This window comes from Andrographis paniculata, unplaced genomic scaffold, assembly GCF_009805555.1.
Source record: "Andrographis paniculata isolate CXL003 unplaced genomic scaffold, ASM980555v1 Contig5END, whole genome shotgun sequence".
In the NCBI taxonomy this organism is placed as follows: Eukaryota; Viridiplantae; Streptophyta; class Magnoliopsida; order Lamiales; family Acanthaceae; genus Andrographis; species Andrographis paniculata.
This window is the reverse complement of record NW_026137595.1, coordinates 1,530,245-1,557,241: the sequence shown is the minus strand read 5'-3', so window position 1 is coordinate 1,557,241 and position 26,997 is coordinate 1,530,245. Positions and strand designations below refer to the sequence as shown.

Sequence of the window (26,997 nt, the reverse complement as noted above, 5' to 3'; positions counted from 1 at the left end):
AAATAGTACTTGCAGATTATTTTAATGGAAGAAGGCGAACTCTAATAGGAGTCAGCAAAGAGGAGGCGCACTCATCGCCGTCCGTTTCTTCAGGCCGCCAGTCGCCGGTGACGGAGCGCATCACCACAGCTGCCATTCCAATCCACACGTGTCAGTGGAGGACGGGGGGATTGTGGCGGTAGATCTTTGATTGTCTCGAATTTGATGGCGAGGAGTTACCATGTCAATTGCGGTTGCTTCTGCGGTTTTTAGGTATGAATTTGATGGAATTGAATTGTTTCTTTGTTATCGTTTAATTGGATGTAATGTTGTCTTGATTTTTGAGTTGCCACTCCATTTCGATCGGCGGCGTCAATATTTGAATCTTTATCTTGAAACGCCCATTCTTCTTTGTTTTACAGTGTTTTTTTTATGTGAATCTTTTTGGTGGTGTTTGTTTGCTTTTGTGTATCGTGTTAATCTAGGTTTCTGTTATTGTTAATTTTGTTCGTGTTCAATAATTTCTTGGTTTTAGGGATTTGAACTGGTTTTGATGGAGTCGTGAGTAAATCAGATTTTTACACATATAATATGGTTTCTTGGATATTAGAAAAATAAGTGCGAGATGTTTGATGATTAAAGATGTTGATATTCTATAATCCCCGATTGGGTAGGTAGGGCTTAGTAATTGCTTTCTTGATGGTAAATGCATGCATTGGCAACTCTATTTGATTCCAAGAAATTGCATGTCATAGCTAAGATTAAAGAATTTTCACTTGGGAAGTATGAGATTCTCAAACTCTTCTATCAAGATGGATTTTTCTGTGATTGAGTTGTTGCTGAGTTACTGTTCTGCAATGAAGAAAATTCATAACCTAAAATTTATAGTCTAACATTCCGATTGGTGTTACATATTTGCAGTCTTCAAAATTTCTTAAGATGTTCATTTTTTGCCTCCCTGGGGTAAGAACTAATCCTGTCAGCTGATCTGGTGACAGAAGATTTCTAACTGGTTTCTGATAAGTTGCTTTGAAGTTGTTGGTATTTAAACAAATAGTCGAATTCCAACAATGGAAGCAAAACAGGCTTTATACATTCAAAGATCAGGTGCAAGAGAAATTAGCAACTGTGGGGTCTCCACAGCTGTAGCTTCTTCATGTTCTGTCGTTCCAAATTCCATGGAACAAACATATCCCCAATTTTCTGCCTCCCAGCAAGGTTCCTTAACACAGGAAACTGTGCATTGCCCAGTCTCATCATTATCTTCCAACAGTGGCGTCGTCAGACACATATATTCTTCGTCTTCCAGATTATCAACCGATCTACACCACTCATCCATCCAAGAACAGGAAAATAATCCAACGCAATCCCCATTCATTTCTCAGTCAACTACTGGAGGGAAATCAGTTATCTTATCAGATATTGATTCTGGAGTCTTTCAGCCATCTGCAGTGAGTCAATTCAATCAAGAAAATGATGACTCCTGGTGCAATGATACGTTGTCAGATTTGCTTGATTTCCCAATGACTGGTCCACTCCACAATGGCGAACTAAATGGTATTGCCATTCCATCCGAGGATCTCAGTAAGCCTAACGATTGGCAAGACTGGGCCGATCAGCTTATTACTGATAATGATTGGAGTGGGATTCTAGCCGAAACAAGAGCTACAGATCAGGGACCTAAGGTGAAGATTTTATATCCACATGCCCTAATTCTGTTGCATGGTTTTTCTGTTTCCTCATCTCTTAAGAGTCAAATGTTAAAATGTACTATGATCTTCAGTTATTGCAGGCATCATCATATCACATATCCCAACAGTCTGCGAGTATCTCCACTCAACATGCTCCTATATCCCAACAGCCTGCACAATCTGCAGGTATCTCGACTCAACATGCACATATATCCCAACAGCTCCCAAGTACTCCTGGAGAAGTTTGTTCGAGTGGTGGTCAATCCTCATCTGCGAATGCTGCTCCAGCAAAGCAGCGCATGCGTTGGACTCCAGAACTTCATGAAGCTTTTGTGGAAGCTGTCAACAAACTTGGTGGCAGTGAAAGTAATATTGTTTTCCTGTTTCAATTCTCAGACATCATTGAGCGGAAAATCGTTAGCATTTACTTACATCAACACTTGTGTTTTATACAGAAGCTACTCCAAAGGGTGTGCTGAAACTCATGAAGGTTGAAGGGTTGACCATTTATCATGTAAAAAGCCACTTACAGGTAATATATTCTGCAGCGAAGAAAAATTCGTAATGTAAGTAACCTCTCACTGTTCTAAATATTTGTTTTATAAACTGCAGAAATATCGAACTGCCAGATACAAACCAGAAACAACAGAAGGTGCAACAACATTTGCCCAGTATTTTGCATTTAAGTTGTTTCGCTATTCTTCATGGTTTGGATCACATAAGTGCTTTCATTTTTCCTTTTTTTGCGTATGAAAAACTCATGCCAATGCAAATATGTTACATATTTTTCCGATTTCATGATATGGGAGAAATTTCCTTTTTAATTCACATATCCTTTTATTCTTTTTTTTTTTTTTTTTTTTCTTTAATGTTTCTCTACTTATTTTAATGCTTTTCGTTTTTTTAGTGTGCCTATAGACTGTCCTCTAAGATAAGATGTTTTGTTTTGTAGAATCATCTGAGAAAAAAGCTGCATCAATTGAGGAATTGTCATCCCTTGACTTAAAAACGTAAGTTTAGTTACTCTCAATCGTGAACTGTTTTGCAGCTTTTCTGTTGCTTGATGCTCGATAGCTTTTCACAACTATGGAATATGTTGGCATAAATTTCGTAGCTAATCCACTTATAAATCATGCAAAGAAGAATGGTTTTGACCATTACAAAGATTGAATTTTCTTGCAATTGCGAAATATTGGTACTTCATTAACATATTGAAACCATAAGGAGAAACCCTATAGCTTTTTGAAGAGTTTTAATCTCTCTTTTTTGTACTCCCGATGTCATAAAAAGATATATTCACTTTTCTTATTAGTTTGTCGATAAAGAATATGCTTATTTCCTTTATTAGAAAAAATCATTATATTTTTACATTTTTAACCGATTTTCTACTTTTTTTTACTATAAAAGGCAAAAAGTACAAGACACTCCCAAATCAAATGAGCATAGTTTTACATGTTGGAGGGAGTATATATTTTTACTCTAAAGCTACACAGGCATGTTTTGGATTTTATTTAACTGGTATGACAAGTCTAGGGGAAAATCATAAATAAGTGTATGCGATGCAAGATATGGAATGTTGAACATCGGAATAATAGGGTATTTTTACTTAATGGTTTTTTTAGGTGAAATAGTTGGATTTGATGTTTTGTTATTGAAAATGGGGGGTTAGATATGATATCTTTTGAGGGAAATTGAGAACTTGAATAGTAAAAGAAAAAAAAGATAAAAAAACACAAAAGCTCACCTCCAATTCCTTGATGATTTGCATTGTTATCCACTGTTGTCTGATTGGGATGTGTATAACAGGGGCATTGAGATTACTGAAGCGCTGCGGTTGCAGATGGAAGTCCAAAAGCGCCTTCACGAACAACTTGAGGTACCACTTTGTGCTTTTAAAATATTCCAATCAGTGTGTTTGTTCGAGGGATTTTGCCAAAATTTCACTATTCATCCAACATTTTTCCTCCAAAAATATTCACATCAAACACCTATTTTTTATTTTCTATGCTATTATAAAAATTAATTTTATATTCAAAAGATCACATCAACACCTATTTATATCACATCATTAAACTATCTCAATTCAAAAATTTTACTATTCAAATCCCAATTTAAAATCCAAACTTCGAAACAAACACGTCCCGAAGGATGGCAATGAGTTTTTTTTTTTTTTTATCCTGTACATAACAAATATACTCGTAATTTACATTGACTTCTACATTTAAAATCTCTACATTCTAAATACTAAGGTCTCCATTTAGTTGGATGAATTTGAGTTTGATTGTCCATTTTAAATGAATGGATTTTAATTACTTTCAAATTTAAAATGCTACCATTTGGATGCATGAATTATTTGAATGATAACAATAATAAAGAGTACTTGAAATATTAAAGGGATAGATTTGAAATCCGCAAGCAACTTTGAAGATTTGAAATCCATCACAGTGCCGAACGAAACTAATAAAATTGATTGAGACATTTGAAATGCTGTTAACTCAAATTCCTCCAATCAAATGGGGCCTAGTTGAGTATTTAATGTAAAGTGTTGCAACCTCGACAGCACATTGAATCTTCACTTTCATATGCTAACGAAGAGTAATAATAATCATAATCATAACAGTAACTGTCATGAATCATCCTGCAGATTCAGCGAAACCTACAACTTCGAATTGAGGAGCAGGGGAGGTATCTCCAAATGATGTTCGAGAAACAGTGCAAGGCGGGAATGGCCAAAGGGGAATCCTCGACAAGTGATAACCCTGGTAAAGATTCAACCCATGCAGCAGTAGTAGAAAACAACAAGAATAAAGAAATACAAGGTCAAGCAGCAGCCAAAACATCGACAGAAACTTCAGAGGCAGTCAGTGAGAAGCAGAAAACACTTGAAGACCGAGTTGTTGAGAATCCTCAGCCCGACTCTCCCCCCACAAAGCGTGCAAAAGTGGACCAGTAGCCCCTTGATGAGTAGCTTCTAAGAGTAAGCTCACATGCTGGTAGATACATCTTCACTTAGATAACTGTTACTTCTAGAATGAATAGATAAATTATTCGACAGCGACTTTGTTTCCTATCTCCAATCTGCCGAAAGAGTAGTGATTTTCTTGTTTCGATGTTGAATGCTTGCTTGGGCACATGAACTTTTTTTGGAATTTAGATTTGGATATGTACCTACTGTCCTTTTTCATTGCATCAATCCAGAATTCATACATACATACAGGTTTAGGTTTATTAAAAAATCTAATATTGATATGTTGGTATTTGGTATTTTGGATGGAGATCTTGGTAATTTAAGGTTATAATTTTATATTTTGTATTGTATTAGAATTTTATTTGAAACTAGTAATTTAAAGTTATAATTTTGCATTATATAAATATTAAAAAATTATAATAAATAATTCGTCGTATCGCCAAATTGTGGCCATGTTGCCTGGGGAGATATGGCTGCCTATCCGGGCGCCATGCTCAAAACCTTTATTTACCTTATTCTAATTTAGTTTATATTTATCTCTTCTAGCATAGATTGATACGCCTAATTCGTCAATCAAGATATATAGAAGTTATATAATGTATGCATAAATCTATATAAGACTTCTTAGTTCTGTTTTCTTATTCTAACATATATTGTTATATTTGGACGTATAATTCTTGTTTTTTGGTTCTAACATGGATTGTTATATTTAGACGCCTATGTTCACCGACTTTTTACGGTGATATATATTTCGCTACTTTTTTTTTTTTTTTTTTTTATTATTCTTGATGATTTACAAATGAGCTACAATCACCTATTTATAGAAGTCCATTGTAAAATGATCGGTCAAAATCGAATCGATCTAATGACTAAGATTAGTCACTGGAATGTTTTACCATCTACCAATTACCTCCTTTATATACACAGAACGTAAGCACGTTAAAGATGTAAATTCAATTGACCCCAAACTTTTGAAAAATAAATTTTTTATTAAGTGTAATTTGTTATTATTAATAATTATATATAGTGATTCCCCCCTCCAATTTAAATTTATTATATTCTCTATTTTAATTTATAATAATTTTATTATAAATATACTATGGGTGTGTTTGTTTGAGGATTTGAATTTTGGATTGAGATTTGAATAGTAAAAAATTTGAATTTGAATAGTTGTATGATGTGATATAAATATGTATTGATGTGATGTTTTGAATGTAAAGTTAATTTTTAGTATAATATAAAAAATAAAAAATATGTGTTTAATTTGATGTTTTGGGAGGGAAAAAATTTGTGTGAATAGTAGAAATCCACACAAATCCTTCAAACAAACACACCCTGTATAAATGTTTTGGAATGTTAAAAAATAATTGTAGTAACAAAATTGGTATTTGATGGCAAGTTTCTTGAATTTATTTTTTTCATTATTTATGATTTGTACAAAAAATTACAAAACTGTCCATAAAAATAAAATCAGATGTTTTTATCTTAAATATTACTTACATTCTGCACTATTTTTTTTTTCTTGTTTTTTATTTTCCCTTTTTTTAATCTCATTTTTAATTTTATTTTAAATATTACTACAGTCTTCCATCAACCCAAACCCACAAACAAAAACATCGTTAGTTATTTTAAAAGAAAGATAGAAATAAAATGATTTTGAGATGTATGTAATTAAATACTTAATTTATATTTATTAAGTATGATTTTGTTTAGTATATTTTACTTAAAATAGAAATATGTCAATTATTATTGAAAAACAAAAAATAAAAAATATGTCTGATTAAAAAGGAACACAGAATATATTTTTATAAAATTAAAAATTATATTAATAAAATAAATACTCACGCTGTTTAGTTAAAAATAATAATATTTAAATTGTAAGTATAAAATTTTGCGGTTATTTTTTTTAATGTAAAAGTAATGATAAAGTATGAGTATTTCTAAAAAATTGGAGTATTTTTAAATTATTATTTTATAATTAGACAATTTAAAATAAAAATATGTATATTTTATGAGTAGACGGGTAATAATTTGTAATGATACAAAAAGTTAATAAGAACATAATATATTATTTTTGTATATTCATATTTTTTATTTCAGCAGTCTTACCTATTGTGTCTTGTTTACTGTAGGTACTAGAATTTTAGTAAAATATAATTAATAAATAATTAAAAAATATATTAATAAAAATAATTATTATATAATAAAATTAAATATAAATATAAATTAAAATAAAAAATAATATAATTTAAATTTAAAATAAATTATAAATTATAAAATTTAAAATTTAATTAAAATTTATAATTATATTTTTTAAAAACAAAATGATAAATAAAGTGAGACAGACAAAAATAAAAATAGTGGACAAAGATATGGAACGGACTGAGTAATAGTTTGTGTACAAAAAATTTCATAAGGAGAAGGTACACCTTAGATTTTTCTCTTGCTCATGCATTTCTATGCCCTAATTATACAGGTTGTTTTGGACTTGAATACATCCAAAGGGTGCGTTTGTTTGGAGGTTCTTCTCAAAATTTATAATTTATAATTTTTTTTATATTATACTAAAAATTAATTTTACATGCAAAATATTGTATCAATCCATCGTACAATTATTTTAATTCAAAATTTTTAATATTAAAATTTCAATTCAAAATTCAAATCTCAAACAAACATATCCTAAATGATATGTAAATAAATTATACTGACATTTGAATATTAATTACTATATGAAAATATAGTATAAAGTAGAGGAAAATGACAAAAAAATACTTATAATGTTATTATAATGATATTTGTAAAAGAAAATTATACAAATAATGACACAAAAGGTAAACGAGACTTTAGAGTCTGACGGGCGGCAGAATCTTATATACATTTATATTGTATTTCATTGTGTGTTTTAAACAAATCTTTTATTATTTTTAGAAATAATAATAATTAAAAATATTTGTCAAAAGATTATGCATTTGTTTGTTCAGTGTCTTGATGTAAATTTTTTTATATAAAATATAAAAAATTGAGAAAATAAAATATATTATATATTAAGAATGGTATCAATAAAAATCACAGGTAAACAAACTCTATGGATATATATTATATATAATTTTAATTATTTCTATAATATTGAGGTAATATATATCAAAATTTTTTACATAAAACATCACTCAAAGGGAACAAGTATATAAATATATGTATTTGATATGATTTGCAGGTGTGATGGATCCCTCCCTTGACACAGTGGCAAAGAGTAGAAGAGAAGCAGCAAGGAAAGGAAAGGAAAGGAAAGGAGAGCTTTCTCTCTCACCTCACCGATCAAACTTGTCTTCCAATCAAACCTAAACCTAAACCTACCTTCAAATCGACCCCTCACCTGCTATCTGCTGTCTGCTATCTGCTGTTGTTGCAGGTTCCCTCTCGCCATACCATACCACACCACATATGGATCGATTCTTAAGAACAGCCCCCAACCTTCACGCCTTTCACATCCTCACTTCATTCTTTGCTCCTCACTCTCCCCATTGCTCCTCCCATGTCTGGTTTCTACGCCGGGTCTTACGCCCGCAGCGAACTCTACACCTCCGACGAGGTACATAATAAATAAAAAATCTATATATTATATATACATATATATACTGATATACATATTTGTATGTACTGAGTATATGTTGTTGTGATCTGTAACACGTAATTTTTGTTTGTTTTTTTTGATGAATACAGCAGCAGCAGCATCGACCTCCTCCAGCAGCACATGAATCGACAACCGCCAAAACATGCCGTGTTTGTGGAGACGAGATCGAGGTGCTAGAAAGTGGTGAGGTGTTTGTGGCTTGCCACGAGTGCGGATTTCCAGTTTGCAGGCCTTGCTACGAGTATGAGAGGAGCGAAGGCCACCAGACCTGTCCGCAGTGCCACGCTCGCTACAAGCGCCACAAAGGTCTGCTGCAATGGCTGCCATCCTCCTCCTAATCCGTTCTATGTGTTAATATATATGCATATAATACATGTGCTGGTGTTTGGATTCGCGCACCTGTTTTTGTTGTGTTTGAATTGTTGTTTGAATGCGGATTGCACTCTTTTTTTTTTAAGGTTCTCCTCGGGTTGAAGGAGATGATGAGGATCAACACTACGAAGATGACTTCGAGGATGAGTTCCAGCTGAAGAATCGCCGTATCCTTACCCCGCCTCCTCATGAACCTCGTCATTTGGTGATTATTCGCCTCTACTGCACTAATTGTTCTCGAAAACTAGGGAAGCATCAAATTCTCAGTGTTGTGTATGTATATGCGCAGGAACACGAAGACTATAACACTGATCCTCAACACCACATCAATGGCGGCGCCAGCACGCCTCCTGTCGCTGGAAGTGGTATCTCCCCTATTCCAATTTCTTCATACTTTTCCCGCCATAAGCCGAAGTCGTCAAGTTCCTGCTCACAGATCATGTGCAGTTGCAGGCAAAGATTTCGAAGCCGAGAAGGAGACCTACAGCAACGAGGAATGGAAGGAACGAATGGAGAAGTGGAAGAGCAGGCAGGAGAAACGAGGCCTCATTACCAAATCAGATGGAGGAGGAGGACATGAGAAAGACGACGACGACGACGATTTCCTGTAAGCACCATTTCAGCTTCAAGTTTTCTAAAAACATTTTGCGATCGACACCCGGAATTGAAGAAATCCGTGCTTCGATTTCTCCAGCATCGCCGAAGCGCGACAACCTCTATGGCGGAAAGTTCCAATCCCTTCGCGTCTCATAAACCCTTACCGCATCGTCATCGTCATTCGGTTCATCGTCCTCTGCTTCTTCTTCCACTTCCGAATCCTAGCCCCCGCGTACGACGCTTATCCTCTATGGATCATATCCGTCATCTGCGAGATCTGGTTCGGACTCTCCTGGATTCTCGATCAATTCCCCAAATGGCTACCAATCACTCGCGAAACCTACCTCGATCGCCTCTCCTTGAGGTTCGAGCGTGACGGAGAATCAAACCAGTTAGCGCCAATCGATTTCTTCGTGAGCACTGTGGATCCCCTCAAGGAACCTCCGATAATCACAGCCAACACAGTTCTCTCAATCCTCGCCGTCGATTATCCAGTGGACAAGGTCAGTTGCTATGTCTCCGACGACGGCGCCTCCATGCTTCTGTTCGATACATTGTCGGAGACGGCAGAGTTTGCCCGGCGGTGGGTGCCGTTCTGCAAAAAGTACAGCGTTGAGCCTCGTGCGCCGGAATTCTACTTCTCGGAGAAGATCGATTACCTCAAAGATAAAGTGCAGCCTACATTCGTCAAGGATAGAAGAGCAATGAAGGTCAGTATATATATATATATATATATATATAGCAAATCCTTACTGTTTTTGTATAAATCAATCCATCATTGAATCATCAATCCAATTCATTTTGCAGAGAGAATATGAAGAATTCAAAGTGAGGATAAATGCTTTAGTTGCCAAAGCTCAGAAGAAGCCTGAAGAAGGATGGATTATGCAGGACGGAACTCCATGGCCAGGCAACAACACCCGCGATCACCCCGGCATGATTCAGGCAACCAAAACATCATCACTACTACTCAAGCAAATGATTCGTGTTCTTGTATAATTCTTGTTGCTGAAATTCTTGTCCTGCAGGTGTATTTGGGGAGTGAAGGTGCACTGGATGTTGAAGGTAAGGAGTTACCGCGGTTAGTGTACGTCTCTCGTGAGAAACGACCCGGCTATCAGCACCACAAGAAAGCCGGCGCCATGAATTCACTGGTAAGAACCTTCTAGCTATTTCAGAACTGTTCGGATTGTTGTTTTCGTTAGAGCTGGCAATGGGTTGATTCGTATAAGGTTAAATGCTTTTAAACGGTCTAAATTACTAAATTCTAACCCTATTAATTTATTATTGTGTCGGGTTCATTTGACCGGTTATTAAGTCGAAATCCTTAATTCAAACTCAATTATTGTTTGTCATTGTATTATGTTAGTTTTTATTGATTTTAGTGTAACGTGTACAATAAATTATGTTACAATTATTTAAAATTGAACTTAATATTCGTGTCAACCCCGTATATGTAATCGGGTTAAAATCTTTGACCGGGACCCAATTATTTCGCCTCGGTTTCGTGTCATATTGCCGTGTCGTGTCAGTTCTGCCAGCTCTAGTTTTCGTGGCCCTCAAATTTGAGAATCTTCGATGTTTCGACAATCTGCAGGTTAGAGTTTCTGCTGTTCTTACCAATGCACCATTCATATTGAATCTGGATTGTGATCATTACCTCAACAACAGCAAGGCTGTTAGAGAAGCTATGTGCTTCCTCATGGATCCCCAGATAGGGAAGAAGCTCTGTTATGTTCAGTTTCCACAGAGATTCGACGGGATCGATCGCCACGACAGATACGCTAATCGAAACGTCGTGTTCTTCGACGTAAGTATGCACAGCATCATCATACACAACACTTGATCTGAAATCGAAATTGAAATTGTTTGCATACATACCAGATCAACATGAAAGGCCTGGATGGTATTCAAGGCCCTGTCTATGTCGGCACCGGTTGTGTATTCAACAGGCAGGCATTATACGGCTATGATCCACCCGCATCGGAGAAACGGCCTAAAATGACCTGCGACTGCTGGCCCAAGTGGTGCTGCTGCTGCTGCTGCGGCGGGAAAAAAAAGTCGAAGAAGGCGAAGAAGAAAGGACTCAAGTCTTTACTCGGGCTCGGAGGATTATACGGCAAGAAGAAGAAAATGATGGGCAAGCAGTACACCAGGAAAACCTCCGGCCCAGCTTTCGATCTTGAGGAAATCGAAGAGGGCCTCGAAGGATACGACGAGCTGGAAAAATCGTCCCTCATGTCTCAAAAGAATTTCGAGAAAAGATTCGGGATGTCGCCCGTTTTCATCGCGTCGACTCTCAAGGAAGACGGCGGTCTACCCGAAGGCACTAATCCAACATCGCTCATCAAAGAAGCCATTCATGTCATCAGCTGTGGCTATGAAGAAAAAACAGAATGGGGCAGAGAGGTTAAACTTAACACATTACCATCATCTATATATATATACACACACACGTCTTTTTTGATCTTTTTCCATGACGCTTCGAATTCATTCCCCGCGCAGATTGGATGGATCTACGGATCAGTCACCGAAGACATTTTAACAGGCTTCAAGATGCATTGTCGAGGATGGAGATCTGTCTACTGCACACCGAAAAGAGCTGCTTTCAAAGGATCAGCTCCGATCAATCTATCCGACAGGTTGCACCAAGTTCTGCGATGGGCTCTTGGCTCTGTCGAAATCTTCCTCAGTCGACACTGCCCCCTCTGGTACGCCTACGGCGGAAAGCTCAAATGGCTCGAACGACTGGCTTATATCAACACCGTCGTCTACCCCTTCACCTCCATCGCACTTCTCGCCTACTGCATGCTCCCAGCCGTCTGTCTCCTCACCGGAAAGTTCATCGTCCCGTCAGTAAGTTACCTAAAACAAAATATATATATAGTCCAAATTTACTAAAACTTTCTTTTTTACCCAGTCCGCTAAATTTACCCCATTATTAATTTTGGCAAAGTCAAACACATCTAACTATTATTCTCCATTCATCACTTATTTACAACAAATATCACTACTTTTATTACATTATTTCTCCTCATTTTTTCAATTTCTAACTTACTTTCCGAAAATACCCTCAACTGAATATTTAAATTTTTGCGGACAGAGGGAGTATATTGTAATGTTGTTAAGAGCTCTTACTAACCTCATTTTTCTAAATGCAGCTGAATAACCTTGCGAGCATATGGTTCATGGCCCTGTTCCTCTCCATTATAGCCACCGGAGTTCTCGAGCTCCGGTGGAGCGGCGTCAGCATCGAGGACTGGTGGCGCAACGAGCAATTCTGGGTGATCGGCGGCGTCTCCGCGCATCTTTTCGCGGTTTTTCAAGGCCTTCTAAAAGTGCTCGGTGGTGTCGACACAAACTTCACCGTTACGGCGAAAGCAGCAGACGACGCCGAGTTTGGGGAGCTCTACCTATTCAAATGGACGACGCTGCTGATTCCTCCGACAACGTTGATCATACTCAACATGGTCGGCGTTGTCGCCGGCGTTGCCGACGCTATCAATAACGGGTACGGGTCATGGGGGCCGCTATTCGGTAAGCTGTTTTTTGCATTTTGGGTTATTGTTCATCTCTATCCTTTTCTTAAGGGGCTTATGGGAAGGCAAAATAGGACTCCTACCATTGTTGTTCTTTGGTCTATTCTTTTGGCTTCTATCTTTTCGCTGGTTTGGGTTAGAATTGATCCTTTCTTGCCTAAACAGACTGGCCCTATTCTCAAACAATGTGGTGTGGAGTGTTGATCATATATCCACTCTTACCTATTCTTGTTCTTGGCATCCTAAGCATTTTCCCTTTCCCCCATTTTGGCTAAGTACACTTCTTGTGTGGTAGTGTGATGTGCAAAGAGATTTTTTCTTTTTTTTGAAGTTTTGAGAAAAGAGTAGGGAAACTTTTAAGTGTTGGTATGTATGCAAGTATGTATGAGAATAAGATTCAATTGCAATTCAGTTCTTGGTAGTAGGGTTGTACACAAATTGATATTTGTTGTAATTTTCAAATTATTCCATTTTGAATTTTAAATGATACTCTCATCCGTCCCATATATGATGTTATACTTTTCTTATTTTCTTCCGTCACAGATATTATATCACTTCAATGCCATATATGATGTCATATTTTTCTTATTTTCGTCGGTTGCAAATATTATGTAACTTTTTTTTTTGAAAAAGTATTTTATATTTTAATATATAATTATTTATATTATATTATAATTAATTTTACTAATATATTTTTAATTATTTACTAATCATACACCTTCTAAATCTCCATGTAACACACTATCACCATATTAGATTAGGGACGGACAGGAGTATAATTCGATTCTAAATTTTTTTCAAATTATTCAATTAGACTGATATTGAATTTTAAATGATATTTTTATTCGACTCTAATCTATTTTTTACATTATTCCATTCGAGTATATATGATTTGAATTTTTAAGAACTCATTTTCAACAATATCATCTAAATATTCGAACTATGGCAAACAACAAAACTAACTAGAGTAATTCTTTTATGGCAGAAGTAAACACATTGGTTTGTAAAAAACACATCAGTCCACATTCCATTTCACAGGCAAAGGTATTCTTAGACTACTACAATACCTCCAGACCGACCACACACAACAGAATACAACAAACACATGATGGCAAATATCAACACACAATTCACACAAAACTCATCACAAATTCGAAATATAACCAAAACAGTAAAAGTACCTGCAAACTTTATGCTTTCAAACACCTCTGCTCTGAAAAGAAGAGGCTGAAATTCGATGATGCTTAGACCAATCTGAATGGCTCCAATAGTTCCCGACGGTGCCGATAATTTGCATCTCATCGGGGCTTCGACTAGGCGGCAATGACAATGATATTCGTTTGAGCTCATCGACTGTCAAAGCGCCTAAAATTGGCCTTTCTTCGTAGCTCATATCTGAACTACGTGATTCTGACAGGATCTGTTTGGACACGACGGGCTCAGGACATGCCAACCAATTCGATAAACTTGCATCGACTGCACTTTCTTGATTCGGATTCTTCAATTGATCAGATCCTTTTTTCAAACTGAACTGAGGCTGCTCCAAAGGTATATGACGAGCGTCAAAATTGGCGCTGGTGTTCTCCTTTTGTGGCTTTAATGAAAATGACGACCCTTTCGACTTTGCAGCTTTCCATTGAGTGACATTCTCGACAGGGTCGAGCACTGAATGAAGATAATCGTTTCTATCTCTGGGGTTAGTTTTCAATCCAAATTTAATGTGTTCTTGCGAATCACTGAGCTGGGATTTCGTGGCTGAATGATTCTCGGATGACACAGAATCTTCTTCGTATTGAACTTCATCGTCCAATTCATCCAGGTCGCTGTCTCCGTATTCATCGAATTCATCATCACTGTCTCTGGCGTTATGGTACCTGTGATTCGGAGGATACAATCTAACACTGGATGTAGCAGAGTTATCGTTGTCTTCTGAAAAAGAATGTGATCGCTGCGACATTTTCAGATCTTTGGGCATTTCTTTATCAGCATTTGTAGCATAATCTGGTTGAGAATCAATACTTTCATGGACTGGAACATGATCGTATGCCGTAACATTGGAGTTAAAAGTTACTCTCCTTTTGGGGCTTGGACTCAGTTGCTCAACTCCTTCGGGTTTATTTCTATAACCGAAAAAATCAAATATTTCTCCATTAATAGCATAAAGCAAAAGATTAAAATGGAATACACAGGAGATGATTGGATTTTCATTATCAAATAACAAGTAATCATCATGTGAAGATTACATACGGCACAGCCAAAAACATCCCGAAAGGTATACATTTCATTTTTTTCATAAATTTGATCATACTACACATTATAAATATCCTCAAACTTACACTTATCTAAAGCAATATCATTACATCAAATTAAAACACAAGAGAAAACAAGGCTTTACACACAAAAAGTGCCGCCAAACATCAATTAAATACTAAATCTCCGCACAAAAAACATAGTATACTTATTACGTTGATGGAGGGAGTATATCATTTCAAAATGCATTCATTATTATATCGCTTTTCCGTAGTCATTCCCAAATTGTAACTCAATTTTGAAAATATTTACAGGTTGCAAAATGATAAGAATCACCATCACTTTTATTCAAATAAACTGTGTGCAAGTATTTCTATTCGAAATAAGGACATAAATAGGGAATAAACAGGAGAATACAAGGAAATATTGCTAGGGAAAAACGTGAACTTCACTACTTACAAATTGGAACAAAAATAAATATCGAGAACGACTAATGATTCGGAAAATAAAAGAGTATTCATTATAGATTTCATACTGCAACACAAGAAGTTAGGAAATGATCACGAGATTACCTCAACTCTGAGTCCAAGGCAATGGATTTTGATTCAGTGATGAAGTGTTCTGCAGTAATTTCACTTTCCTGCAGCACATTCTGAATACGGTTTCTCTGCATAAAGAAATTCGAAATTTAGTTCAGTTCATTGCAGGAAATAGACAATAAACAGAGCAGAAAAGGAAGACAAAAAGGTTTCATGTTTATCATCATCACTAACAGCAACGACAAAAAGGAGCAAAAAATTGAATAGAATTATACTTCATTCAACAAAAGATAATAGAACTCAGTAGTTATGGAGTACGAACAAGGAAGGAATCGAAGGATAACTTCACAGAATGAAAAACTATTTCTAGGAACCCTAAAACGACGATAATTCCAGATCGATCAATCAAAATTTCCACCACAACCAAACCGAGCAATTGTTCAAAAAACAACCAGATGATAAGGTAAAGAGATCATTACATGTCTCTGGGGGCTTCCTTTGTCGCTGCGTCGTCTGTGTTCCTTCGCACCACCAAAGCAGCCGAGAAAACACCCCATCTTAGAACAAAACACTCAGACGCGACCGCTGCAATTATCCTTATTCACTTTCCCCCTGATTTCGAAGAAGTACGGACAGAAACAGTCATGGGAAGAAGAACTCCATTCTTATTTCTTCTGCGCAGAGAAAAGGAAAAAGAGAGCGTGGGAAAGGGCGAAAGGGGAGACGCCGAAACGGTCGAATTTTGGTGGGGCTTTGTTTGTTGTTGTTTTTTTTTTTAGATGGCGAGTGACCTGACCGTTGTGGTTTCTAGTCGTCATAAAAAACACTCTGCTTTACTCTTTATTTAAAATAATAATAATAATAATAACAATAATAATAATTTATTTAATTTATTTCGTTGTATTTCGGCTAGCATTTATAAAGAGGATTTTAGAATTTTAAGATTTTGGAATTTTAAGATTTTGAAAAAGATTGGAATAGTTAATAAGTACTAATAGTGATATGATAATAGTGTACTCTTTTTTTTTTTTTCAATACAATACTCTTGTTTATTATTTTTGTTCGTCCCAAAACAACCGTCTCATTTTCATAAATACTAGTATCACCGTAAAATTATTTTTACTGCCACTATTTTTTACATTAAAACAATCATAAGGGTTCTTTTATTCATACTTTTTACCAACTATTAATATAATATCAATATTCCTTAAATTCATGTTCAACTCAAATAAGATCATAGTTTTGGGACGAAGGGAGTATTATTTTTTAAAATATATATATATGTATTTAATGTGATATTTTTTATAAAACTAAATAGTCTTAAAATTCTAAAAATATACTACATTGGTTCGGCTCAAATAGTGCTATTTATTTTTTGCGTGTTGATTTTTTAATATTAATTATTATCCTAATGTAGTATAAGAAAAAATTGCAAAAATACTTTTATTATGTCTTATAATATATTTATATATAAAAAAATCTACATAAGAATATTTCAATGTTAAATACAATAATGCAAAAGATAATTGTAACCCTAAAATGCGAACGAAAGAAATATATAAATTAAAAAGACCCAAGTGTGTTTATGAGTGAATTTAATTTGAAATATTTTTTATATTGATATCGAAGTTATTTTTTAAATTCTTTTTATATTAATTACGAAGAAATTATTGTTAACATAAAAAAAAATATATATATATTAATAAACTCTTTTTGTTACATGGTAAATGATAATACTTTTGATTTAGTATACAATATTTAAGATAATAAAAATTATGGATATTCAAATGTATATATATTTTATTAAGATATAATATTTAAATATATATATATTTTTTAAATCATATAGTAGTATATTAATTTTATTTTAAGAATATCAAAGTATTAAAATTATGGATGTTCAATGTGTTCTTTTATAGAACTTTACTCAATTTTTACTTAGCGATTAATTTTTTGTTTCAAAAATATCAAATCAAACATATATTTTTTATTTTGTGTATTATACTAAAAACAAAATTTATATTTAAAAATCGCATCAATACTTATTTATATAGCATCATACAATTATTTAAATTCAAAATTTTTATTATTCAAACACTCAAACAAACACACCCTAAAAGTAGGTTTGTTCCTTGTTGGTATAGAGTCGAGTTAGAGTTGGGGTAGTAAAATTTTAAATTATTGTATTAGTTTGATATTACTCTCTCCGTCCCACTTCTCATGTACATCTTTCCATTTTCGTCCGTCTCACTTATTTTGTTATTTTCCTTTTTTGGAAAATAATTATACACTTTAATTTTATTTTAAAAAATTTAATTTTTAATTTTTTAAATTTTAATTATGCTAATCAATTATCTTTATTTTAATCTATAATTATTTTTACTAATACATTTTTAATTATTTACTAATTATATCCCTCCTAAATTCTCGTATCTACGGTAACGCGGTCAAATTATCTGAAAAGGAGGGAGTAAATACTTTCTTAGTCCAACTTAATGTTGACATTTAGTTTTTGTAAATAAATTAAAAAATATTAGTATTTTAATAGTAATCGATAAATATAATACTATGAAGATTAAATTGTTATTACTTTCAGATAAAAATGTATAATAAAATAAGGATAAAATAATAAATAAATGTAAAAAAAATATTAATAGTTAATGGTAATATCATAATTACTTTAAAAAGAATATATAAACATTTAAATCGAATAAACCATAATAAAAATAGGTAAACGATAGAAGTAATAGGAGGAGTATAAAAATATATATTTTTGAATAATAGGAGTTTAAGGTAAAATTCCACAAACATATTACTCCATCCGTCCAATTGAAATGTTGTCATTTTTTATTTTCGTCTATCTCAAAACAAGGTTACTATTTCCTAATTTAGTAATTGTACTACCTACTTAACATAATAAATACCCTTCCAACTTACACTATATTACATAAATATCATTAATTTTATATTTCACAATACTAATAGGGGTATTTTAGTCATTTTTACTATAACTCATTATAATACTAATATTAAAAAATTTACGTGAAAAAAATAAACGACAATTTTTAACCGGAACGAAGGAAATACTATTTTCAGGGGTAATTAGAGCACACCACTTGTCAATTCTAATTAATATAAATAATTAATTTTCAAATATGACTTAAAATTAATCAATATGAACTTTGTCAATTGCTAATATGTCCTGTTTATTTATATAATACTGTTATATATTGTGATGTGTTAGTATGCATCTATTGAGATTGATTGTAACATCCATATATTATGAGTGAATGAATATTTGATGAATAATATTATTTTATCCGATTTAATTTTATATTTATTTATGTATATGAACATTGTAATAATAATAATAATAATAATAATAATTTATCTAACATCTAAGTATTATTTAATCATACTTAATAAAATATTTAAATTAATTTTCTTTTAAGAAACTTAGAAGTATTTTTTTATATAAATATAATAATAACTTTTTGTTTAATATATATTTTTTGCACCGGATAAACTTCCGGTCGAACCTAATACCCTGCAAACTAAGCTCGACGGGAAAATCACACTAGGCGAACCATGTGTGGCAGGTGACCTGAGGCGTCAGGGGTTTGAAAACCCGTGACTTCACGGTCACAAATCCAACCCCTACACCACCAGGCCATCCCTTACGGGACTTGTTTAATAAATTTTTGATTTCATGTGAAATCTTATTTATTTTTAAATTTTTTAATTAATAAAATATAAAGTGGTAAAAAATGATATTGCTAATTTGAATTTATAATTTTGAGGTTAAAATTAAATATATTCAATAAATAATAAAAAATATTCCCTCCGTGAAGGATACCATTTTTTTTATTTTTTTTTTTGTCCCAAATCAAGGATATCATTTTTTTATTTAGTAATTGTATCATCTACCTAACATAACTAATATTCTTACAAATATCATAACTTTTACATCATATAATAGAGATATTGGTGGCGTTTGTCTTTTGCACGTAGATTTTTGAATATTAGTATTATATTGGATTATAGTAAAAAAGACAAAAATACCCCTGGTGTAATATAAAAGTAATAACATTTGTGTAATATATTGTAAATTGAAAGAATATTTATTATGTTAAGTAGATAGTACAATTATTAAATTAAAAAATAGTAACCTTGTTTTGGGGCGGCCGGAGATAAAAAATAGTAACATTTCAATGGAACGGAAGCATATTGTTATAATTAGAATGAAAATAATAATAATAATAATAATAAATTTGTATAAAATAAATTATTATAATTTATAATAAAATTATAAAACGATATTATTATATCATATAATCAAAAAAAAAATATATAATATAATTTTATTATATAAACACACTGTATTTTTTAGATTAAAGTACATGTCGTTCAATAAGTTATCATTTTATCATATAATGACTCCTAACTTATGTTCGGAATATCATCAGAGCCCACAAAATTACAAAATCTGTATTTTCAATGACAAAGCAACAATCTTATTTTAGGACATATTTTTTATTTACCTGTCAATTTCTTGCAATTGTTTTTTCCTCAGCAGCATCAAAAGGGACATTGTTTTAATCTACAAAACAAACTTATCTGCCGACTGTAATGCATGGAATCAATTGAGCGGGCTGGTTATATTGATTACACATTATAATAGTAATATACTTCCTCGGATACATTTGAATTTTTATAATAGATTAAAAAATAATATTAATATATTTATTTATTAGTAAAAATATGTAAGATGATTTTAATATTTTTGCAATTTTTTTTTTTTTTTATGTATATATTATGCTAATAATTTATATAAAAGTTAAAATGGTATTTTGGTATGTATTGAAACCAATTGTTGCATATTGTTGGGGGTGCAAACCGAAGTCCTACATCTGAAGTCTCTTTCAAGTAAATTCCACTGGTACGAGGCTTTTTGAAAATATTCAAAAATAAATTCGTAAGAGTTCAGCCCAAAGCGGACAATATCTGACTCACATATTGTCCTTATTGTAAATATAATAACGAATAATACCATTCAACATCCTAACCATAGTCTATCCAATCATTATTAACAAAATCCAAATTCATGAAATGGCATCAAAAGGGGGATAAATTATAAATCTTACCAGTTAGTTAAGATCATCCATAGCAGTTTGGATTCCAGACATCATCAAACCTGTCTTCAATTCTCTTCTGATCGATGTCAACAGCCAATGTGGAAGAAAGAGGAAGTCTACCTGGAGCAGATGATTACACACAGGATGGCACTTTGGACCTCAAAGGAAGACCCGTTCTTAGATCGCTCACCGGAAGATGGAAGGCCTGTTACTTCATCGTCGGTAAGCGACCGCCGCCGGAGTTTTATTTCGTGTCTATTATCACTTTTGTCCTTTATTTATCTCGCTGGCAAAATATATCCCGCATGTTTACAAAAATCGTTATTTATGTCATTTGCAAATAGCGGCTTTTGCAAATATGTGAGATATATTTTGCCAGACAAATAAATACAGAACAAAAAGTAATAATGGCATACTAAATTGTTGTAATAACACTTTATATATACATATGTATATGTTGTTGTAATTTTTAAACAGGGTATGAGACCTTTGAGAGGATGGCATACTATGGGATTGCATCAAACCTTGTGATATACCTAACAAACAAGCTGCACGAGGGCACCGTGACGTCGGCCAACAACGTCACCAACTGGATCGGCACGGTTTGGATGACGCCGCTCCTAGGCGCATACATCGCTGACGCTTTTCTCGGCCGATACTGGACTTTCGTCATCGCATCTGCAGTTTACCTTGCGGTGAATATCTTTGTTTTTTTAGTCCCACTTAACCATTTTTTGGGGAGTGGTCGCACTTAATTGGGGTTAAATCAGTATAGTGCTGATTTTTTCAATCAATATATCGTAGTAGATAGGCGGATAATATTAGTACATAGTTTGAATTAGCACAAGATATGATGTGTTAGTTGAAACTGTGTACTGACAGTTCTATTTTTAAGATATATTGAAATTAATGCTATAACAATTGTCATATACTATACTATCAGCATGTGTGCTAAATTTGTGATAATTGATGTCAAATCAGTATAGTGCTAATTTTTTCGATCAGCATATCATAAAAAGGGCGGACGGTATAGAATTTCAATTAACACAACATATTAAGTTAGTTGAAACTATGTGCCGACATATTGAAATCGAGAGTAGTATGTAATATGTAGACAATTATCATATTGACATTTTTGTATTTTGACTTATATAAGTAATTATATGTGTGATGGTATGTTTAAATTTGGGTAAAAATAAAGGATATTTTGGTATTGGTATATGATTACTTTTAAATGAATACATGAATACTTTAGAGTAAGACGGACGAAAATGATAAAAATTGTATTTTTAGTTGGAAAGGAGGGAGTACCACTTTTTTTACTTTTTCTTTAAAAAAAAAGAAAAGAGCGTTTATTTTTATCCATTTTTTTAAAATTCGTATCCGATCATATCAACATAATTTTACATGAATGATGGAGCATGTTGTTTGTTATTATATTATTAGTTGTCGCCCCATAATTTGATAGTAACCGTCTCTATTTCTTACAGGGAATGTGTCTACTGACGCTGGCGGTTTCGCTGCCGGCGCTGAGGCCGCCTTCTTGCGGGGGCGGCGTAAAGGAAATCGACTGCGATAAAAGAGCCTCGACGCTTCAGATAGCCGTGTTCTACGGCGCGCTTTACGTGATTGCGGTAGGAACAGGTGGCACAAAGCCGAACATTTCAACGATGGGAGCGGACCAATTCGACGATTTTGAGCCGAAAGAGAGGCTCCAAAAGCTCTCCTTCTTCAACTGGTGGATGTTCAGCATCTTCCTTGGCACCCTCTTCTCGAACACTTTTCTCATCTACATTCAAGACCACGTTGGCTGGGCCATTGGCTACGCCCTTCCTACCGCCGGTCTAGTTGTGTCCGTCGTCGTTTTCATCATCGGGACACCTTATTACAGACACAAGCCCCCAACAGGGAGCCCGCTGTCGAGAATGGCTAGAGTCATCGTCGCCGCAGCTAGGAAAAGGGGAGCCGCAACGCCTAATGATCCCAAGGAGTTGCACGAGATGAGCTTTGAGGAGTATGCGAAGTCGGGAGAGATTAGACTTGATCACTCCTCTTCTCTCAGGTTAGTATTTGATATGATATTTTATAAAAAAAAATAAATATTCAATATGTTAAAAGAAGTTAGTGATGATAGATAGTATCCATGTGTGGGTGTGGGTGTGTTTGTTTGGAGGTTTGGATTTTGAGTTGGGATTTAAATGGTGAAAATTTTGAATTTGAGTAGTGGTATGATGTGATATAATAGGTGTTGATGTGATGTTTTGAATGTAATATTGATTTTTAGTATAATATAAAAAATTAAAAATATGTATTTAATTTAATATTTTTTTGAAGATAAAATGAGATGAACAGTTGATTTAAAATCCAATCCCCCAAATAAACACACCCTAAAAGTATCTGATTGTGCTCCATGATTTCAACATAGTATCATTTAGCCTTGTTCTTGTAGTTTGATAATAATATGATACTTTTATTGTTGATAAATAGTGTCAAAAGTTTGAAAAGTATCTGATTCTACTCAATGATTTCAAGTAAGTATCATCATTAGCCTTGTTCTTCTTGTTTGATGATATGTTACTAAAAAAATTATTATTGATAAATAATATCAAAAGTTCGGAAAATATTTGATTCTGGTCATTGATTTCAATTGAGTATCATCATTGGCCTTATTCTTGTAGTTTGATGATATGTTACTAAAAATGAGCTACTCTTGATAAATAGTGTCAAAAGTTTGAAAAATATCTAATCATACTCAATGATTTCAACTGAATATCATCCTTAGTCTTGTTCTTATAGTTTGATAATACGTTACTAAAAGAAATTATTGTTGATGAATAATATCAAAAGTTCGAAAAGTATCTAATTCTGCTCAATGATTTCAACTAAGTATCATCATCGGCTTTATTCTTGTAGCGTTCTCGACAAAGCCGCCGTGCGAAGCGGTCCGGCGTCGCCGTGGATGCTATGCACAGTGACGCAGGTCGAGCAGACGAAGCAGATGATCAAGATGATCCCGATACTATTGGCAACGTTCATCCCGAGCACGATGGTGGCGCAGATACCCACGCTCTTCGTCAAGCAAGGCGCGACTCTAGAGCGCCACCTCGGACCCCATTTCAAGATCCCGCCGGCATGTCTCACGGCGTTCGTCACGATCTTCATGCTGATCTCCATCGTCATCTACGACCTCTACTTCGTCCCTTTCGTCCGAAAATACACGAAGAATCCGAGAGGGATCACTCTGCTGCAGAGGATGGGGATCGGCATCGTGCTCCACATTATCATCATGACCGGCGCATTCTTCGCCGAGAGGAGACGGCTCGGCGTCGCGCGGGAACACGGGATTCGACGCGCCGACCAGACGGTTCCTCTCTCCATCTTCATCCTTCTCCCACAGTTTGCTCTCATGGGAATTGCAGACAACTTCTTGGAAGTGGCGAAAATCGAGTTCTTCTACGATCAAGCTCCCGAAGGCATGAAGAGCCTCGGGACGGCCTACTTCACGACGAGCTTGGGAATCGGACACTTCTTGAGCAGCGGCCTGCTGTCGTCTGTGGCTGACGTTACGAAGAAATACGGCGACGGATGGATTAAGAACAACCTTAATATATCTCACCTGGATTATTTCTATGCCTTCTATGCAGTGCTCAGCTTTCTGAACCTTATCTTCTTTCTGGTTGTTGCTAAGATGTTTGTGTATAACACAGAGGTGAGCACACAAATGGAGTTGCAGAAATTGAAGGAAGATGATGGAGAGAATTACAGGAAAAGTGAAGAGGTTTCTTTGGATGACAGAACAAGCACAGAAGGAATTCTCAAGAAATGAAGTAGAATTTGTGGATTTGTCCTGTGAAATTGCTCACCTGCTATCGCTGTTATCAGCAAACTGTTAGAACAAACAATGTGATTTTTAGGCATTCAATGTCATTAGGTAAATTTAGGAAAATAGGGAGAAATTTGAATTTCGAAGGATAAACATAATGTTGGATAAATTTGTATTTGTTATAGATATTTAGACTTTATTAATACTTTGGATTTTACAAAATTGTACGAAGATATATCAAAATAATACTCAAAATTTATGTAAAATTTCAAATACATATTCCCTCTCCTCCTTAATTTGTTCATTCTTTCTATTATCTCACGTAATTTGTCATTTTCTCTTTTTAAATATAATTATACACTTTAATCATATTTTAAAATTCATAATTTATAATTTTATATTATTTTAATTAAAATTATTTAGTAATTTTAATATTAATTTATAATTATTTTTGTTAAGTCGTAATTAACATTCATATTTGTGTATGCAAATGAAAATTTCCATAAATTTGGAGTATTTGTGTATTTTTACTCTATCTATTCAATCTCTTATTATCAATGTTAAATGTATTTCTCACGTTTTGGTGTATTTGTTTGGAATTTGAATTTTAAGTTAAGTGTTGAAACGTGACTTGGATTTAGCGGTCTACCCGACCCTAAACCAAAGCGAAAGGGCTGTTTCAATTGGCAGGGTTCCTTTTGGGCTTATCCTAATTAATAACAAATAGGCTTAGGGTTTAGGGTGTTTTGGGGTGCTTATAAATAGACAACTATGGTTCTTAGTCGGATGACACATTGTAAATCTCTGAATCAGTATAATAAAATCTCTCCGGTTCCTGCCCGTGGACGTAGGTTGACACACCGTCACCGAACCACGTAAAACCTCTGTGTTCTTTATTTGCTTTCTTTCTCGTTTTCTCATAACAAGTGGTATCAGAGCCATATCTCATTGATTGAAAATGTCCTCGTATAAATTTGATCTGGAGAAGTTTAATTGGTCGAATGACTTCACGCTCTGGAAGGTCAAGATGAGGGCACTTCTGGTTCAACAAGGATGTGCGGCTGCGTTGGAGGGAGAAGACAAGTTTCCTAAAGACACGAAGGATGAGGTAAATAAGGAGATTTTGGCAAGGGCTCATTCCGCGATCTTGCTGTCAGTTACTGATGAGGTGTTACGGGAGGTTGTAGATCAGACAACGGCTTTTGGGTTATGGAATAAACTGTGTGAGAAGTACCAAAACAACTCCCTCACGAACAGGCTATATCAGAAGCAACGTCTTTACACCCTCCGGATGTCCGAAAGTACTCAGGTAAAGGATCATCTTGATACCTTTAACCGTATCATTCTTGATCTTCAAGGAGTTGAGGTTAAAGTAGATGATGAAGACCAAGCCCTAATTTTATTGTGTTCACTACCTGGTTCATATGAGAATTTTGTAGATACTATGCTATATGGTAGAACTACAATTTCTGTTAATGATGTGAAAGATGCCCTTATGTCCAAAGAATTGAAAAGAAAGGTTTCTCTGGAAGAGGGTTCTGGTTCAGGTCTGTTTGCAGGTAGGGGAAGACCACATGAGAGGGGTAGCGGGAATGGGAGGTCGCGTTCAAAATCAAAATCCTCTAGCAAAGTTAAGTGTTATCTTTGCAAGGAGAAAGGGCACGTTAAAAGGGATTGTCCACAAAAGAAGGGAAATACAAAAGTTGATTCTAGTAACAGTGGCAGCAGTGCTACTGTGGTACAAGACAGTTCTGATGATGGGGACTTTGGTGAAGTTCTGACAGCGTGTAGTGCTAGTACTGCTGATTCCTGGATTATGGACACCGGTGCTTCTCACCATATGACGTTCTCTCGTGATCTACTAACTTCTTTTAAGGAGTGGAATGGAACGGTGAAGTTAGGTGATGATGGGGTTCTAGCCATAAAAGGGAGCGGGGTAGTGCAGATAAAATTGCATGACGGTACTGTCAGGAAATTTGACTGTTGGTATGTTCCTGAACTCAGAAAGAATTTGATTTCTCTTGGGACCTTAGCCAAGAATGGTTTAAAATATCATGGTGAAGGTGAGTGGGTGAAAGTCCTGAAAGGTGCGCTGGTAATGATGAAGGGAAAACTGCAGCATGGAATTTATTTTCTACAGGGCAGTTCAGTGATGGGAACGGCGGCGGTATCTCAGTCCTTGGATAAACATGATGACAGGACAAATTTGTGGCACCGGCGATTAGGTCACATGAGTGAGCTAGGGTTGTCTGTCTTGAGCAAGCAGGGTTTATTTGGTGGGGATGTGATAGGTAAAATTCAATTCTGTGAGGCTTGTGTAAAAGGGAAGCAACGCAGGGTGAGGTTTAGTACCGGTCATCACACTTCAAAAGAAATTCTGGAGTATGTTCATTCAGATCTATGGGGTCCCTCTCCGGTGAAATCGCAGGGTGGATGTTCTTACTTTGTCACTTTCATAGATGATTATTCGAGA

The 26,997-nt window shown here is 34.6% G+C and overlaps 4 protein-coding genes across 10 annotated transcripts; 3 read left to right on the top strand and 1 right to left on the bottom strand.

Moving 5' to 3' along the window:
• Nucleotides 1-14: 14 nt before the first annotated feature.
• Nucleotides 15-4,837, top strand: LOC127258922 (protein PHOSPHATE STARVATION RESPONSE 1-like). 4 transcript variants are annotated; one of them, XM_051285996.1, is made up of 8 exons: nucleotides 15-252; nucleotides 901-1,664; nucleotides 1,772-2,036; nucleotides 2,126-2,202; nucleotides 2,283-2,322; nucleotides 2,623-2,680; nucleotides 3,477-3,546; nucleotides 4,315-4,837. In XM_051285996.1, exons 2-8 carry the CDS (start codon nucleotides 1,050-1,052, stop codon nucleotides 4,621-4,623), a joined length of 1,434 nt encoding a protein of 477 aa, XP_051141953.1. In that variant the 5' UTR covers nucleotides 15-252; nucleotides 901-1,049; the 3' UTR covers nucleotides 4,624-4,837. The 4 variants fall into 4 exon arrangements, with proteins under 4 accessions (XP_051141953.1, XP_051141952.1, XP_051141950.1 ...); XM_051285995.1 differs by having other exon boundaries at nucleotides 16-252; nucleotides 1,015-1,664; nucleotides 1,763-2,036; XM_051285993.1 differs by having other exon boundaries at nucleotides 16-252; nucleotides 1,763-2,036.
• A 3,223-nt stretch (nucleotides 4,838-8,060) lies between these two features.
• LOC127258889 (cellulose synthase A catalytic subunit 4 [UDP-forming]) lies at nucleotides 8,061-13,215 on the top strand. Of its 3 annotated transcripts, none has more exons than XM_051285944.1 (12): nucleotides 8,061-8,227; nucleotides 8,362-8,575; nucleotides 8,728-8,846; nucleotides 8,931-9,006; nucleotides 9,089-9,248; nucleotides 9,336-9,948; nucleotides 10,046-10,183; nucleotides 10,267-10,392; nucleotides 10,836-11,048; nucleotides 11,123-11,647; nucleotides 11,744-12,094; nucleotides 12,400-13,215. In XM_051285944.1, the coding sequence occupies exons 1-12, from the start codon at nucleotides 8,171-8,173 to the stop codon at nucleotides 12,979-12,981; spliced, it is 3,174 nt and encodes a 1,057-aa protein (XP_051141901.1). In that variant the 5' UTR covers nucleotides 8,061-8,170; the 3' UTR covers nucleotides 12,982-13,215. The 3 variants fall into 3 exon arrangements, with proteins under 3 accessions (XP_051141901.1, XP_051141902.1, XP_051141900.1); XM_051285945.1 differs by having other exon boundaries at nucleotides 8,063-8,227; nucleotides 8,359-8,575; nucleotides 9,095-9,248; XM_051285943.1 differs by having other exon boundaries at nucleotides 8,065-8,227; nucleotides 8,359-8,575.
• LOC127258890 (uncharacterized) lies at nucleotides 11,922-16,334 on the bottom strand. Of its 2 annotated transcripts, XM_051285947.1 has the most exons (4): nucleotides 16,046-16,334; nucleotides 15,600-15,694; nucleotides 13,959-14,897; nucleotides 11,922-12,103 (listed from the first exon to the last, which is right to left on the bottom strand). In XM_051285947.1, exons 1-3 carry the CDS (start codon nucleotides 16,121-16,123, stop codon nucleotides 13,976-13,978), a joined length of 1,095 nt encoding a protein of 364 aa, XP_051141904.1. In that variant the 5' UTR covers nucleotides 16,124-16,334; the 3' UTR covers nucleotides 11,922-12,103; nucleotides 13,959-13,975. The 2 variants fall into 2 exon arrangements, with proteins under 2 accessions (XP_051141904.1, XP_051141903.1); XM_051285946.1 differs by lacking the exon at nucleotides 11,922-12,103 and having other exon boundaries at nucleotides 13,778-14,897.
• Nucleotides 16,335-20,718: 4,384 nt separating this feature from the next.
• On the top strand, nucleotides 20,719-24,703 carry LOC127259001 (protein NRT1/ PTR FAMILY 5.2-like). Its single transcript, XM_051286111.1, has 4 exons — nucleotides 20,719-20,923; nucleotides 21,179-21,396; nucleotides 22,192-22,763; nucleotides 23,615-24,703. The coding sequence occupies exons 1-4, from the start codon at nucleotides 20,785-20,787 to the stop codon at nucleotides 24,525-24,527; spliced, it is 1,842 nt and encodes a 613-aa protein (XP_051142068.1). The 5' UTR covers nucleotides 20,719-20,784; the 3' UTR covers nucleotides 24,528-24,703.
• The last annotated feature ends 2,294 nt before the right edge of the window (nucleotides 24,704-26,997 follow it).